Genomic DNA, 19,356 nt, shown 5'->3' with positions numbered 1-19,356 from the left:
CATTGATCACGCAAGACAGCTAATAACCCACGGACTTTGTGTGCAAAAACCAGCTCGTTTGGGCTAAACCCAATGCTCTGCTGCGTGACCTCCCTGGCTGCTAACATCACCCACGGAAGACCCTCTTCCCAGTCCCGCTGCATTTCCAGACAGTAAGCTCTCAGTAGTGATTTTAACGTAGAATGGAAACGTTCGAGTGCCCCTTGACTCTGGGCGTGATACGCTGTTGACAGATTGTGTTTAATACCCAGCTCAAAAAGTACCTCCGCAAACAATTTCGAAGTAAAATTACTTCCTTGGTCTGATTGGATGATTTTCGGTAACCCAAAAATAGACACGAACTGAGTGATCGCTTTCACAATAGATTTTGTATTAATCGAGCGCAATGGGAATGCAGCTGGATAACGCGTAACTTGACACATCACTGTCAACAGGTACTCACTTCCAGCTTTCGAACGAGGAAGAGGACCGACGCAATCAATGATGAGATGTTCGAACGGTTGACATACAGCCGGAATTGGACGCAGAGGAGCCGGTTTTAACGACTGGTTCGGTTTGCCGGTAAGCTGGCAGGTATGACAGGTCCTAATAAAACTGGCAACGTCCTTTTTAATACGAGGCCAGTAAAAGTAGCGAAGAATTCTGTCATACGTTTTCTGAACACCAGCATGACCGGCAAGCTGATCGTGAGCCATTTTCAACACTAACGAACGAAACTTTACTGGTATCAGGACCTGAATGACAGAATCTCCCATACCATCAACAGCATGCGGAGACCACTTTCTCAGTAACACATTCTGTTCAATAAAATAGCCTTGCGCTCTGTCACGAATTTCAGTGCTGTCAACAACTTGTTCAAATTGTGGTTTTAATGTTTCATCATTTTGCTGTTCAATAGACAACTCTCCCCGAGAAACCACTATGGAATAATCACTCAAAACGAAACACGATTCAGCGTCACTGATTTTCTCTTCAGCCCTAGGTTGAGCACCAGAACGAGTCACTGCACACGCGACGAACACTTTCGGATACTGTTGCGCACTGTCATCCGGACCATCAGTACAGGACGGTCTATCAGTCACAACCAGAGAGGGCGATTGATTAACCCAAACGCGTCCGCCGGCCAAGTTATTTCCGAGGATCAGTGAAACGCCATCAACAGGTAGAATAGGGCGTATACCAAGATCCACCACCCCATGCACTAGTTCACAAGTCAAATCAACTTTATGCAGGGGTACGGATAATGTATTAAGCCCAATGCCACGAATCAAGAGTGAGCTACCAGTGTGCGACTCAGTTGAGAAGGGCAACACAGACTCCAAAATAAACGACTCGGATGACCCCGTGTCTCGGAGAATTTTCACTGCCACTCTCTCAACACCACCTGGAAATGACACAAAACCATTAGAAATAAAAGGTTCAAATAAGTGCTGGTGATTCTCTACATTCGTGGGCGCTACCACCGGCATTCCTTTCAAAGTACCCGCCTGATTTAATACAGGAACAGAAGTGGCCAGGACAGCAGGCTTCGCGGAATGGGCGTGTCTAACAAATTTTGACTTAAGCACTGGACAATTTGACTTCCAATGTCCTTTACCCAGACAGTAGTTACAGTTATCATAGTCATTCACTGTTTTTTTCACAAAACGCCTGGCTGGACCGATAGGGACAACGGAAAAATTCCCCCGTGTATGAACCTGACGTTCACTGAATTTATCAGCACGGGGCTTATGAATAAGTTCCCAGTCATCCACCAGCAGTGCAGCTTCTGAAGCAGTTTTAACCTGACGTTCCGCTACATAAGTGGCTATCATCTCGGGAAGTGTATTTCTGTATTGTTCAAATAAAATTAACTCTCTCAGCCTATCCATTGTTGTACTATCTGCCGCTGTACACCAACGATCAAACTGCACAGTCAATTCCCTTACGAACTCAACATTTGTTTCACTCCCCTTTCGCTGTAACGTACGGAACTTTTGCCGATAGCTCTCTGGGACACGCTCATTAATCTTTAACACCGCCGCTTTAATGGCTTCATAATTCTGGCTGTCAGCATCCGATAGCGTAGAATAGGCTTGTTGGGCTTTACCTGTTAAAACGCACTGAAGCAGCATAGCGCGTTCAACATCACTCCATTTATACGCTACTGCGACTCGCTCAAATAGGAGAAAAAAAATCTCCACCTCAGCCTCATTAAACGGCGGTACCAAACGTAAGTTATGAGCCACACTCAGTTTCGCCGAATCAACATTTAAACCTGCACCCACCGGCTTACCTTCTTCATGTAACTCTAGTCGACGCCTTTCAATCTCTAAACGCTGTTGCTCTAACTCTTGTCGGCTTTTCTCCAACTGCAGCTCCATTTGGACCTTCTCACATTCCAAGCGACGCTTCTCACACTCAGTATCACGTTGTATCAGCAACAACTCTTTCTGTTGCTCAAATGAAAGAGCGCTTAAGGCAGACAACGGAAGAGTAGTTGGAATAGGCGTACTTACGGCAGGCAACGCAGCTGAATCAGGCAATTTAGATTTTCTTCTCAAGATTTTAAGATCACCCAGCGCAGTTTCAAGGACTAGCTTAATTCCATCTTTTGACCTTTTTTGATTATACGTTAGCTCGATTTTATAATGCGCAGCTAGCTCCAACAATTGCTCTTTGGTCATTTCCTCTAACAATTCCTCAGACGGAGACTGAGAAAATGTTTCAATAACATCGGTCGCCATAATTACCAATAATCACGCTTACAAAACACACGCTCAGCAAATATTACGCACAAAACGAAAGAGAATTTTTTTTTTTTTAAAGTGACAAATCAGGATCCATTTAAAGAAACCAAACCATCCATTTAAACTAAATAAACCCTAGTCTTCAGTTGGCCCAAGACCGGGTACTTACGCACTAAATCCCGCAAGTTTGGGAAGACGACCAATTGCCGAGTCACCCCCCAAACCTCGGATGTGCCCCCGAGACAACTGCTCTAAGCCCCGAGCCAACCAAAAATAACAAACTAAAATAAAAAACTACGTGCCCAAAGACACGCACTAAACCTACCCAGAAGGTTTGTTCTTCAAATACTCCCAACAAATTATGTTATAGAGCCTAACTAATTAATGGAGCGTTCCAACTTTTCAATTTACAAATAGGCGGATAATATACAAATATATTCAATTCAAATATCCTACCTTTTACCCTCCTTCAAAGACAACGTTTTTTCAAAATCATTCGCACGAATCCAAACACAAATTTAGTTCGACGAGCCCCCAATTGTTACGCCCTTATTAGGGAGCAACAATGAAGGAGGAGGAAACGTTTACGGCGGTTACAATACTCTCTTTATTTTCACATTCTTCATAACAAAGACTGACTCTCAAGTTCTCGCAATTCGCCGCAACGCCGATCAACATCTCGGTCCTGGCCAGGGATCGATGTGACAAAGTGGAACGCTCAATGAGGACGCCAAACAGGAAGCTTTTAATGACAGGCACACCTGTGCACCGGTGCACCCAATCCACCTGATTGCCTCAGCTCCGCAGCGCATCTGTAGGAGGAGCAAAACACACCCAAACACGGCAAAGGCGACAATACAAAGTAGATACAGCCGTCACAACTAGTGACTAGATTATGGCTCACAAATGTTCGCCTTGCTCTGTTCTGTGATGCGCGTTCGTGACGTCACGTAATACGCAATTACGTTGAAAAGGTCACGCTTGAAAAATTTCTGTCCTGAAGAAAATGTTCTTTTTGGCTTTTTAATATTAAAACACCGAGGATACGCACACGAAATGGGCATTTTAAACGATAAACTGACACAAATACATTTGAAAATGTGTATATGGTCCTCCTTCCGCACATTTGTAAACACGTCAAGCGTGACCTTTTCAACGTAATTGCGTATTACGTGACGTCACGAACGCGCATCACAGAACAGAGCAAGGCGAGCGTTTGTGCTTATAAAACTTAAACTTTTTTATTTATTTTGGAAATGACCGATCGTTTCGCTAGATAAGACCCTTATTCATCGTCTGGTATCGTTTAAAGCCCTTTGAAGCTGCACTTAAACTGTCATTTGGACCTTCTACCGTTTGGGTCCCAATAGAATCCATTACATGGGGGGAAATCCTGGAATGTTTTCATCAAAAACCTTAATTTCTTTGCGACTGAAGAAAGAAAGACATGGACATCTTGGATGACATGGGGGTGAGTAAATTATCAGCAAAAGTTTTTTTGAAAGTGAACTTCTCCTTTAACACACAAAAAAGTGCCCCTCTTCTCTCGGTATAGCCCAAATCCAGCGCTTTTTCAACATTTCGTCAAAAGGAAAGCTGTGCAATAATAAATACGGTTGTTTCTTCTATGAGTGCAAACATAAAAAGGCACGCAACAGGACTGGCCGCTTTTAGTCTCCGTATTTGTCCTCCGACTGCTACTGCTAGTGCTTTCACCGGAAAAGAGTTTACCCTACTTCCGGTCTCGGCGGCCATTTTTGTGAAATAGGCCTACTGAGCTCACCATGAGACGCCTGGGCCTGCTGGCTTCCGTGCGAGTCTAATGTAAACTCGCGCATGCATTTTCCTGCATTGAACTTGTTTTAGCGCCCGCCAAAGTCTTATTTGATCGGTGAGTAATGTAGATGAACAGCTGCGTTTGTGACGGCGTATGCTTAACTGAAAGAACCACCAGAGAGAGAGAGAGCCGGTCGCGCGCGCGCTTACTCTGTGTAAACAAGACTTCACCGTCTCCAAACTAAGCGCTGTCTTGCTCTCTCTCCCTCGCACATATTAATCAAAATAAATCGACACGGTGGTAAAAGGTCGGAAGACCAAAGTTTCATGTGGAGCATTCGGAGATATTTTTTTTTCCTGAATTACCGCTGGTGTGAATTGTGCTAAATAAGTTGTCTTATCTTCTCTGAAAAAAAATTCCGGACATTCAGCTGACATAAAACAACACTTTAATCAAACGAAAAAAACTATCCAGTGTTGAAATGTTTTCTGTGTTGACACAAATCTTGGATGTCCATGTCCTAAATGCTGGGATAATCACACAACGCGCATGACACGTCCAATTCGCGAACTAATGACTCCTTTGAACCGATTCATTATCATGAATGGTTAAAACAACTGATCTTTCCAACAGTGAACTCAGGAGACGTCTGAATCGGTGTATAAGCAGTAACACTTTACAATAAGGTTCTATGCATTATAAACTGCGTACCGTCAATTTGAACTGTTTACACATTTGACATGTTTTTAGCTTACAGAGCACACTTCACTGGGGATTCATATAAGCTTATAAACATCTGGAGTCACATAAAAGGTGTGTAACTGACCTGGAAATATATTAAATATTACAGAGAAATCAGTGACGCAGGAACACAGTTGCTCATTCTCCATTGACTCGGATTATGAGCTCATCTTGCTCTGCGCAACGCTAAATGTCCCCGTGTGACGCTACTCGCGATTACTGCCATGTGTCCATTTTAGGAAATACATGTCATTGTGTGCTTTTTCCGTACCCTCTCATTAATATTCAATTATATAAGTCAGAATAAAATAAAATACTATTGCAATAGAAGGAAAGGAAACAAAAAGTAATAATCTCAACAAAACTTATTTGTGAGTGTCACAGTAACACACTCTTATAGATATTTTTGGGTAAAAGGTCGTACCGTGTGACATACTAGAATATAACAGACATACTAGAATATAATAGACATACTAGAATATAATAGCCATACTAGAATATAACAGACATACTAGAATATAATAGACATACTAGAATATAATTTTCTGCTTTATTCAGGCTTCAGAAAGTCAAACCAAAGTCACACACAGAGGAAATAATAATGTACAAATAGCGTAAATTACTTATTTTCTAAATAATAAAATATTCTACATTAGCCTATAATGTCATATGATGTTGTATGTTGTGAAGCTCAGTGTTCAGACTGCTTAATTGTTGTTGAGCATCAGTGAATCAAACAGTGAATCAAACAGTGAATCACTGAATCGACTCTCGTATCAGTTCACGAGTCCTGTGACGTCAGTGTGTGTGATGATGTTAAATGCTGGAGAATAATCCATCAGTTCTCCTGAATGAGCATCACAACAGAAAAACACTTTCAGCTAATGTAGAATAAACTCTGTTTCAGTGTGTGATTTACATTGTGTTGAAGGATTGGAAAAGCTTCATATCTGTGTTTCTTCTGCTTTTAGTGCTGATGTCCCTCGTTCACTCTGGACTCAGTCAAGGTACTGTGTTTTACTGCAGTACATTTTAGTTTTTAACTAATGTGAATTGTGTTATAGTAGTTTAATATATATGGTTTATAACCATATTATCTTCATGTTTTTTTTTATTTTGTTTTTTTTATTAATATACAAATTTAAAGTACAAACATTTAAGGCAGAAATGAATAATCTAAGAACATAACAAAAATACAAAAAACAAAAAAACAAAAAAAAAAACAAAGGGGCGAGGGTCTTAGTCCAATAATTTAAACATATCCAAAACAAAGAGGAGTTTTAGGGCATTTTTGTCCATCATCCAATGAAGAGACTTCACAAATAGCTTTAAGTCACTCTTCCATCCATTGAAATGGGGTTTGATTTTTAAATACTTGCATCTGTGAATAAAGTGTTTACCTAAAGCAATCAGATTGTTTATCAAAAAATCTGAGTATTTATCACTCAGAAAGACTCCAACTTTAATTGAATTCACATTTAAAGGCTGAAACAATATCTCTTTAGATTGCAACCAACTTTGAAATGTAAACCAAAATTCTTGCACAAATTCACAGTAAAAGAAGATATGTTCTACAGTTTCAATTTCTTTTTCACAAAATCCACAAGAATTGTTTTCCCAATTAAATCATGTAAAAAACAATTAGACGGATAAATATCATTCAAGATTTTAAACGTCACTTCTTTGGCCTTGGGGCCAATCCTGGGTAAGATAAGTAGCGCTTTCTTATTTTTTTAGCTTCATCATCACTGAAATCTTTTAAAACATATTTTCTTTTCAATTGACCATGGGTAATATTGTTTGGATAACACATTCCTAATAAACTTATTTGTAAACCCTTTACTGTTTAAATTTATTCCGTCAATACAAAGTGGTCTCATTTCTGAAGTATAGTTTGAATACATTACAAACTGTCTAATCATAATTTGCATGGGTACTGGAATGGCCTTTAACACTTTATTATATTCCTTAATTGGGCACTGAAAATTGAATTTTTCACACAAATCTCTACACAAATCTCTATAATTCAAAAAAATACCACAATTATCCATCAAATGAGTTAATGCCCATAATCCTTTTTCCATCCAAGTTTCTAAAAACAAAGATTTTCTATTACTCAAAATATATCTGTTGTTCCACAGAGGTGTATTATGTGGTGTAAAGTTATGTTTAAACAATAGGTTCCAGTACAACAGAGCTTGCTGATGGAAATCAGACAGTTTTACAGGTAGTTTGCCTAAATCATAGTCACATCGCAATACAAAATCAATTCCCCCCATTTTCTGGAAAATTGCATTCGGGATGCTAAACCAAAAAGAGTCACTATGACACACAAATTAATTCAACCATTTTAGTTTAAGTACGCCATTCATCACAGAAAAATCTATGGCATTCATGCCACCCTCTTCAAAACTCTTAATCATGTCATTTTTCCGAATATAATGGCATTTACCCTTCCAAATAAAATTGAAATTTATTTTATTTATTAATTTAATCATGTTGTTTGAAATTTCTATGAAAAGGCAGGGTAGATGGCTCTTGATATACTCTCCGTCTTAGATAGAAGAGTCCTGCCAAAAATTGTTATATCCCTTTGCAGCCACGAATTCAAAATTACTTTACACTTATCAATATTTTTAAGAATATTTTCTTTTTCTCTTACTTTTTTATTTCTGGTGACCATTATGCCCAAATATTTGACATCAGATTTAACCTGTATATTATCAATCAAGTGGTCTGGCTGGTCATGTAAAGCTAAAATTTCACATTTATTAGTGTTCAATATAACACCTGATGCTTTTGAAAACTGGCTGATTGAATCTAACGCTTTGGAAATTTGCCTTTTGTCTTTTAAAATTAACGTTGTGTCGTCCGCAAATTGACTTATTATGATGTGCTTTCCCATGATGTTGAAGCCATCAGAAATATTCATTCTTATCCTAATAGACAATAGCTCAGCGACCATTATAAATAATAAAGGAGAACTGTTACAGCCTTGTCTAATGCCCCTCTTAACTGCGAATCGAGAGCATGTGCCGTGCTCCAGAGATACACAGCTATTAATATCGTTATAAAGTAGACAAATTAAATTTGAGAATTTTTGTCCAAAACCAAAATGATTTAGAGTTTCTAAAATAAAGGGGTGTTCAACTGAATCAAAGGCTTTGTAAAAATCTAAAAATACAATAAAACCCTTTTCTATAAATGTATGACTGTAATCTATCAAATCTAGTACCAACCGTATGTTATTATGTATAGATCTTCCAGCAAGGAAGCCAGACTGAGTCTCATTTATTATCTGTGGAAGGCCTATTTTCATTCTAGCTGCATTGATTCCGGATAATAACTTATAATCAATGTTAAGAAGTGTAATCGGTCTTAAATTATCTAAAATTCTTTTGTCTTTGCCATGTTTAGGAATAAGTATTATTAGACCTTGCTTCATTCTTCTCTATGCATTCTTGAATTGCCTTAAATAATAAATGTCTGATTTCTTTCCAAAAAAATCTATAAAATTCAGCAGTGAGCCCGTCGGTACCTGGAGATTTATTTAAAGACAATTTCATGCTTACGCCATCCAATTCTTCTATTGTTAAATCAGATTCACAGAATTATCTAAATGAAACATCAATCTTGGGTATGAAGTCCTTAATTTCATTTAAAAAAATTGGAAGAATCTATTTTGGAATATGCAGAAGTGTAAAGATTCTTATAAAATGTAAACACTGCATTTTCCATGGTTTTGTTGTCCTTACACTCAGCTTCATTTATCAGTAAACATGATATTGCCTTGCTTTCCTGTCTTCTCTTCTCTAAATTACAAAAATATGAGGTGTTCTTTTCTCCTTCCTCTATCCACTTTGCTCGTGATCTCACATAAGCACCTTGAGCTCTTTTGCTAAACATATCGTCTAATTTAGTTTGCAATATCAATAATTTTCTTCTATCTTCACTGTTTAATTCTGTCTTTTCACAGCATTTACTAATTTCCTGAAACAAATTCATTTCTTCTTTTCTTTTTTCTTTGGCAATCTCCTTGCTAACCTTAATGGAACATTCTCGAATTCTATACTTTACAAATTCCCATTTATTGCAAAAACTCTCTATATTCTCATTATTTTCAATTTCAATTATTAATTCTTTTATCTTTGTGCAATAATCTTTATTTTTTAACAGACCGGAGTTAAATTTCTACAATGCAATGATCCGTTAATGGGGCTTTGGAAATCAAGATATCTGAGACAAAATCTTTAAGCGATTGATCAACGAGCCAGTAGTCAATCCTGGATTTACATGTGTTATTAGGTTTAAACCAGGAGTATTGTTTAACTCCTGAATTTAAACTTCTCCAAATGTCTATCAGATGGTTATTATTCATAAAATCCCCAATTATATGATTAAAGTGGTGACTATTAAATTTAGTGGGCCATCTATCTTCCCATTCATCAGGTGCCATATTCCAGTCACCTCCCATTATAATAAAATCTGTTGGATAAATTGTTTTAAACTCTGATAAAGTTTTTTCAACATCTTCAAGCATGTGTTTATTTTGGGTAAATGTTCTATGACCATATACATTAGTTAATATGAAAAAATAACCATCCATTTTCAAGACCACCACCAGCCAGTGCCCTTGACTATCTGTCCTGTATGCAATTATATCACCTGGAAACCTATTAAAGCAAACTGCAACACCAGCAGACTTGTTAGTCCCATGACTAAACAATATTCGATCCCCCCATTGGTTAGACCAAAACTTAACATCCTCTAGGGAGGAATGAGTTTCTTGTAATAATAGACATTGTGGTTTTCGCCCTTTGCAAAATAAAAATAATGCCTTTTGTTTAACCAAATCTTTTAGACCCCTCGCATTTAACGAAGCAAACGTGACTGAACAATTGAACATTGCTAGAGATAATGAAGATAACTAAAACGAGAGAAAAACAAAACAAAAAAAAACTTGTAAGAACTTGTTTCAAAGCTTATTTACGCTTTTTCGCAAATACAAAAAGAGTCCCTTGTCCTTTTAACACACTCCTTTTCCATCTAGTGTAAGTAGATCAAACCTTTCTACGATTAACCAATTCGTCTACCCTCAATGTATCCGTGCGGCCCACGGAAATAAGCACGCTTTCCATCCCGACGAGTCTGCTCAATCTGCGGCCACAGTTTCTCCCTTGCCTCCCTGTCCTCTCGCGGTAGCATCTCGGCAAGGCGGACGCCTTTCTCCCTGCACACCCGGGAATCTTTGCATCGACGCCACAACTCCTCCTTGACAAATCTCCGCACAAATAAGACAACTACGTGTCTACTCCTGTTATCTTCTTTAAGACCGACTCTGTGAACAATGTCGACTGCTTCTTCGAGCTGCTGCCGTTCCATGTCGGGGGCGATCTCACTGAATAGTTGAATGACGTCTGCTCTAACGTTTTCGTCTTTTCTTTCCGATAAACCTCTCAATTTCAGACACCATCTCATCTTGTATCTCTCCTGCTCTCGAATTCTTTCTTTAAGCTCGACGTTTTCTTTGGACAGACGATCGTTGCATCTTTCCAGCTCATTGATTTTCCCTTTGCATTCCTTAACTTCTTCTGCATTGAATTGCACAACTTTAGCAAGGCTAGCAACCATGGTGCTCGTTTGTTTAGCTTGCTCTCGAAGTTGCGACAGTTGCTCATTAAAGTTATTTTCCAAACTTTGAATGGCTTCCAATATGGTCAAGTTAGAGACCTCAGTTTCTTTTAAAGAAGTTTTGCTCTTCTTACCGGCTGGAATCTTGCTCGGAGTTGTTGGAACATTGTCTTTTCTTTTGCTGATTGTGTAACTTCCATAGTGTAATCGTGAACAGTAGATTGCTCTTGAATCTTTGCTTCCTTAACACTCATCGCTGCTTGCTTTCTTTCACTGACCCCGTCTTTAAAAATCAGTCTAGCTGGTTTGATCATACTTCATTGAACTTTTTATATTAGAGTGTCTTTAATAAGCACGTAATCAAAATTTGGGACAATTTTTCTTCCGACTCTAAAGCGAGTGACTAATCAACACGCCATCTTGCCCGGAACTCTATTATCTTCATGTTTTCATCAGGATCCCACATTTGTCTCTTTGCTGATGTTTTATGTTCATGTTTTGCATATTTCACAGAATCATCTGACTGTAGTTCCTTATGCTGCAAAACATTACAGAAATCTGCTATTTATTCAATCAATCAAACAGTCTTGCAGTTGTAAAGTAGTTCAGTCAGACATTGATTTCAAAAGATCATAATCCACTGTATAAAACAGAAATGAGTTCAGCACAGTGAGTTTTTTCTCATTTTTATTAATTATTGACTGTGTGTCATTAAGATCTTGAGCACCAATGCTCAGCTTTATTCATTCAGTGTGGTTTGGTTGGAAGGGCTGGAAGAGAAAAGGGCTTGAGAACAGACAGACAGAAGTTAGTAAGTTCCCAGTTTAGATCTTTAAACACTCAGACTGTAAACAGCATCATCTACTGGTCAGAACTGGAAGAGCAATAATACAAAGGACATGCAGACTGGATAAATATCAGTTTCAGTTAGTTTTACCATTGTTGATGTAATCATTACAATTTATAAGCAAACTAGATTTTTAATTTGTGTTTTTCTCCTGATGAAGTTTTGAGTTCATGATAGAGATCTTGATACTGCGATGCTTTTCAATATTTACTTCTATGTTTCTCAGTGAAACCTGTAGTGACGGTGAAGCCAGATCAGCGTGTGTTCAGAGGAGAGACAGTCACTCTCACATGTGACATACAGAGAGGAGGAGACATTCAGACATACAGATGGTTTAAAGATGGATACACTGACTATACAACAACAACAGCAGAGTTCAGGTTCACAGCTGGTGTGTCTCTCAGTGTTGAATACAGGTGTAGAGGAGAGAGATCAGACTCACTCACAGACTTCAGTGATGCTGTTACACTGACTGTATCAGGTGAGTCTTCATATTCACATCTGTTTGATGATCATTTCAATTAATATTTCAACACTTATAATCTTCAGCCACATCTGTTGTTATAAGAGGACTGAAGAAATTCACTTTTAGTCAATTTCACTATTATTCAGTAACTGCACACGTGTGTGTGTGTGTGTGTGTGTGTGTGTGGTGCGTGTTTTGTGGAGGTTTTGGTTTATTATAAAATCATGTAAATTGTGACTTTCCAGTCTTATGGGCGTCTCCATCTTTAATATTTAGTCACTGTCACTATGGTTACAGGAGATATTCATGAGTGTCATGAGAATAGAAAAGGACTTGAGCAACTGAGTTCAGTTCTGATGAGTTTTGGACTGAAGTCAGAGAGAATGACGTGATTTACAGATTATTAGTGTTGAAGTCAAAACCACAAACCCAGACCAGAGTGTTTTCACATATTACACAATAACTTTTTTAAAACATTTTTGTTTTGGTGATGGAAACTTTAAAGTGTCCATTTTTCTTAGTGCTAGTGGAGCTTATTATGATTATTATTATTATTTATTTTTTTGGAAGGTTAGTATGATGTTCCTGAAATATTATTTTAACCTAATTTGTATTAACAACTCAAAAGTCCTCCTCAAAAAAACTAATTAATCCAATGGGGAAAGTTATAGTGACGTGATAGACAGCAAAACCCTCAGTGTTGAATGAACTCGATGTCTAAATGAGTCCAAGAGTGTTAAATATAAAGAAACTACAGTTGTTGTGCTAATTTTGAGAACATTATTAAAGACCAGATAACATTGAACACACATTTTATTGACATTACTGGAAGAATTTTTGTTCATAACTTTGAGAGATCCTTAACGTTAGCCAAAGTTATGATACCGTTCCCTGTTAGCTGGTTATGGTTGTGGTAAAAGTATATTTATCATAAAGGCTCAACACAAAGTTGGCACACCACATCTCCAATAATAGAAACACATGTATCTCATGTTCTCAATGGCCATTAGACTCCAATGTTATGAAGAAAAGGAAAACGACAAAAAACACAGTGTGATTCTCAGAGACGCACCCCTGCTAAAACAATATGGCCGTCGCTGTCAAAACTGCACTTTATACGTGACCAGAAAAAGTAATTAAAGCTTAGAAAAGTTCAGAATATCCAGTTATTTCACAGCAGAAATAAAGGATCATTTTACTGAATATGACAGAGGAAAATTAACTCCAGATGTTGAAAGAAATCACTCATCAAACACAAAGGAGCAGGTTTACTAGTCATTACCTTTACTAATAAAGTGAGTTTAGACAGAACCTACAAGATTTTAAACACTTTTAAATAATGATGTAAATATTGTATAATCCACATTTGTGTGATATATTTGAATGCAAAAATAACATACATGCAGACTGGATATGAATATCAACATTTTTTTTTTTTTTTTACTAATAATTAAAAACATTGTTGATGTAGTTCATATTCAGATCTATAATACTAATCTAAAATCCATATTTCAGCACTTCAATTCTCTTCTGTATGAACTGATAACCTGTTTAGTCCGCTTATTTTAGAAATTAATCCACTTTACTGGAACAACAATAATTAACATTAGGAGTTAACAATCAACTTTACACATTGCTGCCTCTCCGACCAGGTGATGCTACACAGAGAAGCGATGTGCATATTTAAAAAATAATAAACAGTTTCTCCCAACATCGGTAATAGCTATCTAATGCTATTTAACTAATAGCATATTGATAAGAGCAGGGTGGAGTATGTTTTTTTTTACAAAACATATAACGTTTCCCAACATCACTGGCTGAAATAAAAAATAAAGCAAGTCAACCCCGATTTTTGAACTAATGTTTTTTCTGCACGTGTATTAATAAGAGCAGTATTCAGTGTTTTTACAGAAGATTCAACTTTGCTTAATGCCACTCTCCCAACGAGTGCATGCATCACTGGCAGTAGCATCCTACCGGTCAGCACCGGCACCGGCGTTTGCATATTATATATTATATTTGTGTGTTCTCCATGTCCATTTATAGGTTGGACAAGACTCAACCCAGACCAACTACCTCAAGAAGAGGAGAACTTCGTCCTACATTTGGTGACGTGTGACTTAACCCCTACCACCCATATCCAGTCACCACAACAGGAAACACCAGCCACAGCATCACAAAACCAGGCTCCATCCATTGGCACACCAGCAACCCAGACTACATCCGTCTGCACGTCACCACAGCCGTCTCCTTCCTACCACACATCACCGCACCCTGCTCCATCCATCTACAAACCAGCACACCTGGCTCCATCCATCTACAAACCAGCACACCTGGCTCCATCCATCTACAAACCAGCACACCTGGCTCCATCCATCCAGGAACCAGCACACCTGGTTCTTTCCAGCCACACACCAGCACACCTGGCTCCATCCATCCGAGAACCAGCACACCTGGCTCCATCCATCCGAGAACCAGCACACCTGGCTCCATCCATCCGAGAACCAGCACACCTGGCTCCATCCATCCAGGAACCAGCACACCTGGCTCCATCCATCCGAGAACCAGCACACCTGGCTCCATCCATCCGAGAACCAGCACACCTGGCTCCATCCATCCAGGAACCAGCACACCTGGCTCCATCCATCCAGGAACCAGCACACCTGGGTCTTTCCAGCCACACACCAGCACACCTGGCTCTATCCATCCAGGAACCAGCACACCTGGCTCCATCCATCCGAGAACCAGCACACCTGGCTCCATCCATCCAGGAACCAGCACACCTGGCTCCATCCATCCGAGAACCAGCACACCTGGCTCCATCCATCCGAGAACCAGCACACCTGGCTCCATCCATCCAGGAACCAGCACACCTGGCTCCATCCATCCAGGAACCAGCACACCTGGGTCTTTCCAGCCACACACCAGCACACCTGGCTCTATCCATCCGAGAACCAGCACACCTGTCTCCATCCATCCAGGAACCAGCACACCTGGCTCCATCCATCCAGGAACCAGCACACCTGGCTCCATCCATCCAGGAACCAGCACACCTGGCTCCATCCATCCAGGAACCAGCACACCTGGCTCCATCCATCCAGGAACCAGCACACCTGGCTCTTTCCAGCCACACACCACCACACCTGGCTCCATCCATCCAGGAACCAGCACACCTGGGTCTTTCCAGCCACACACCAGCACACCTGGGTCTTTCCAGCCACACACCAGCACACCTGGCTCCATCCATCCGAGAACCAGCACACCGCTCTCCATCCATCCAGGAACCAGCACACCTGGCTCTTTCCAGCCACACACCACCACACCTGGCTCCATCCATCCGAGAACCACCACACCCAGCTCCACCCTTCCAGGAACCAGCACACCAGGTCCCAGCTGTGCAGCCACCACTGCAGGGTCCACGGAAACGTAAAAGACCACAAAAAATTAAAGGTGTGTTTTAGCAATTATACTGTATGCCTAGATGCTATATTATTTTATTATTTTTTCTATAAATAGTAATTGAATTGATGGTTGTCTACACATCCCTGTAATTAGACAGCTGCAAAGTTAAAGTCCCAGTGTAAAGAATACCAGTGTAAAATATATCTGCTCTGTGGCAAGCGATGTAAAATGTAAACAGTCCATTAGGAGACACAACATAAAGAAGGGATGGCAAAGAAACAAAGATTTTGAATAGAACCATGCAGCCTTTGATACTCCTGTGGTTCTCAAATCTCACTAGGAGGAGCTAAATGTGCTAATGACAAACAGTGGAAAAAATGCATAAATGTGTGCATTGTGAATTGATTCCTGCACTAAAAATACTACACATATTGTGGACATTGGTGCAAATAATATATTCCTTACAATTACAGATTGCCCTCACAATCGGCTTGAAATGTTCCCAGTCCGTGAAATAATAAAGACAAGGAACAGAAAGGTAGGAAAATGACTAACTGGATAACAGTGTTTCATCTCAATTAGTTAAATAATGCTATTGGCTATTGTCATTTCAAAACCTTAACCAAGTTAAATTTCACTTAAAATGCAGCAACAAATATGTGATTATAAAAACAATGGTTTTATCGCTTTTATTATTTATTTTAAAAAAAACAATTATTACCCCCTAAAGACACCCACGTCAAGACAAGTCGCCTTTTTATATAGCGCTTTTTAACAATACAGATTGTATGAAAGCAGCTTCACAGTGACCCACCCCCCTCCACCCTAAAAAACAAAATACAAAAGAAAACACTGGATGACATTCTAAAACTGTTGGATAACTTGTTTTGCAGTTACTGAATGTTACCTTGACAAAATGCTGTTGTCTAAGTCACAACATTGAGCTGTATATGTAGGCATCCTGTAAATACCTTTAGCTTGAAGTGTCAGTCATGGATCTTATTTGATGACTATTATTCTAAATATGCAGTATATAAACTATGTCAACAATTAATATATTTTCACTCCTTGTTAAAGTACAATATTTAAATAACATACAGTAATACAATGTCTTTGTCTTCCTGCCACAGGGGAGGACAGAACATCTTTATGACTGGCAGCCCTGCACAATGTGGTATGTTAAATAGCTTTTGGTTATGTACGATTACATGCATTTTATTATTGGGCTCTTGGATCTCTCTGTGCCTGGATCTCTCTGTACTGGCAGAGAGTGTACTCTGTACATCCCTGAGCAAGACACTTAACCCCTAGTTGCTCCAGAGGCGTGCGACATTTGACATAAACAGCAATTGTAAGTCGCTTTGGATAAAAGCGTCAGCTAAATGAATAAATGTAGTGTAATGTACTGTTTTCATTTGTTGGGATTGTTGACAAGCCATTGTCTTGGGTAGAGATTATTAAAGAAAAATGATCATGCAAACAGTTTTTGTATGCTGTTTACAATTGTGAGTGTATCCACAGCCATATGAAACCAAAAGTGAAATTCACTATTAAAATGTAACTATGGAAGGGCCACAAAGTAGGGATGCATTATTTACACAACATTTTTCCAATAATTCAGCATATAGCTACTAGCTAGTCTTTATTCCAAGCATTTTTCAGGTCAACGTACATGGGCTGTTGTCTTTTGGCTTAGGTCAGGCTACACAAAATTACCCATCTGAATTTTCCCAAGGGGATTTATAAAGTACTTTTAATGACTTAACTTAGATTATGATGTGCATGCTTGAGTATTTAGGTAACACTTTACAATAAGGTTCCTTTATTAAACATTAGTAAATGTATTAACTAACATGAACTAACAATGAGCAATACATTTACTACTGTTTTTGTTCATCTTTGTTAATGTTAGTTAATCAAAATAAAGCTGTTCATTGTTTGTTCATGTTAGTTCACAGTGCATTACCTAATGTTAACAAGATTTTAATAAAGTATTAGTAAATGTTGAAATTAACATTAACAAAGTTGAACAAATGCTGTATAAGTGCAGTTCATTATTAGTTAATGTTAACTAATGTAGTTAACTAATGAACCTTATTGTAAAGTGTTACCAGTATTTATTATTCACTTTTGAGTTTCTGCTGCAAGTCTCTAGAAGAGGAATGCAGTGATTGGAGATGTTGATGGTATAGTCAGAGGAAACATCAGGGTTTCAGGGTTTGACGATTAGTACACTGCGAATGGATACATTTATTTGTGAGTCAGAGGATTTATTTTATTTTTTCACAACATTTTGACCTTTTAAGCTGCTCACCTCGTCCCCACTCTGTAACAACAGATTCTTGATGCTCTGCATTACTTTGCAAAGTATTGTAAAACAGTAAATGTTACATTCATGACAATCAATTCAATGTGTATTATACTAACTAATTCTCCCTCAACTTCCCTCTATTCATTTATGTTTTTCTCAGTGGAAAGACCTGACCTCCATCCTGGCAGCCAGCCTGATTCCCATGCAGCTAGCCTGCAAATATGCAACATACATTGCAAACATGCATTTTTTCCTTGTTCTTGTTAAGTGTATTTTCTTTACATCTTTTTTTGTTGTCCACTTGTATTGTTCCATAACATTGTCATGTTACATCAGCTAAACTGTTTGTAATGTAATTTGAACTTTAATATTCTTCATGGTTTTTATTCAAGCTTGTTGCAGCCTCTTTTATCTGTATGGATTCAATAAAGTGCAACAGTCAACAGACTTAACATTTCTTAAACTTGAAGGACTTCAACTTCCCATTTTATTCACAGGCTTCGAAATGCCTTAATTTTTATTATCAATCTTTCAACCTCTTGCTAAATTACAGTACCGTAATTAACTATGAAATCATTCCATGTCCTTATTTGCATAACATACTGTTTGGACTAACCCTATGTAGCAGTTACTCATCTTGAAGCTGATTGTGTGTTGACAATGTAAAATAACTATTTCATTTTTTGATGGGAATGAAAATGTGCATTTCACAAATGGGACTACACACACACACACACTACAAATAAGGGAATTGAGATCATCTTAAATAAAGTGCTGTTTTTGGTACTACATTTGTTGTTCATTTGCCATTTCTGTTATTCACTTCATTGTCATGAACTGTACCTAACAAAATAAATGAAGTGTACTATGTGACATTTTCAGATTTGTCTTTTATTATGAAGTTTGGCAATCTGTGACATAGCTAGTTTGTTATGGACTGTTTTTATCAAGGGGATGGTTGAAAACTTCCAGTTAAACTTTATTTGATAATCAGTAAATCCACAATCAGAATTTAATATGGACATAAATCACATAAGGAGAGTTAACATAGGCTATGGACATTAGCAAAGTTAATAGCCTATTGAGACTTTAATAAAGGTAATGTATACCTGTATAACAACAAGGAAAAGAGAAAGGAAATTATATACATATTTACACATTTAGGAGTAATTTGTAGCCTTATATTAGTAAGTTAAGCCTATTACAAACAACGTGAGTACACACTGTAAATGTTTTAATTTATTATGGGTGTTTGTCAGGTCTGTCCATATATCATTGACCACACACTGTTCATATCATTGACCACGTAATTTACATAGTTACATTTACATCCTTACTAACAAAATGCAGTATTGTGTAACGTACTGATAACATTACTAAGCACACAGGAACAATTTTATTTAAGTCATAGCGGCCGAACAAACATTTTGAAATTCTAATTAAACAATATAC

General features: G+C 38.3%; 1 protein-coding gene across 1 annotated transcript in view; it reads left to right on the top strand.

Moving 5' to 3' along the window:
• Positions 1–19,356, top strand: part of LOC311079156 (Fc receptor-like protein 5) — a 353,766-nt gene that overhangs the window by 281,316 nt on the left and 53,094 nt on the right. Inside the window, exons 2-3 of the mRNA XM_084108360.1 lie at positions 6,219–6,254; positions 11,952–12,206. Of these exons, the coding sequence (XP_083964486.1) occupies positions 6,219–6,254; positions 11,952–12,206 (291 nt within the window). The remainder of the gene's footprint in view (positions 1–6,218; positions 6,255–11,951; positions 12,207–19,356) is intronic.

The sequence above is a fragment of the Abramis brama genome (assembly GCF_963993115.1).
Source record: "Abramis brama genome assembly, chromosome: 3".
In the NCBI taxonomy this organism is placed as follows: Eukaryota; Metazoa; Chordata; class Actinopteri; order Cypriniformes; family Leuciscidae; genus Abramis; species Abramis brama.
Note: the sequence above shows the minus strand (reverse complement) of the source record. Positions and strands in the feature narration are given on the sequence as shown.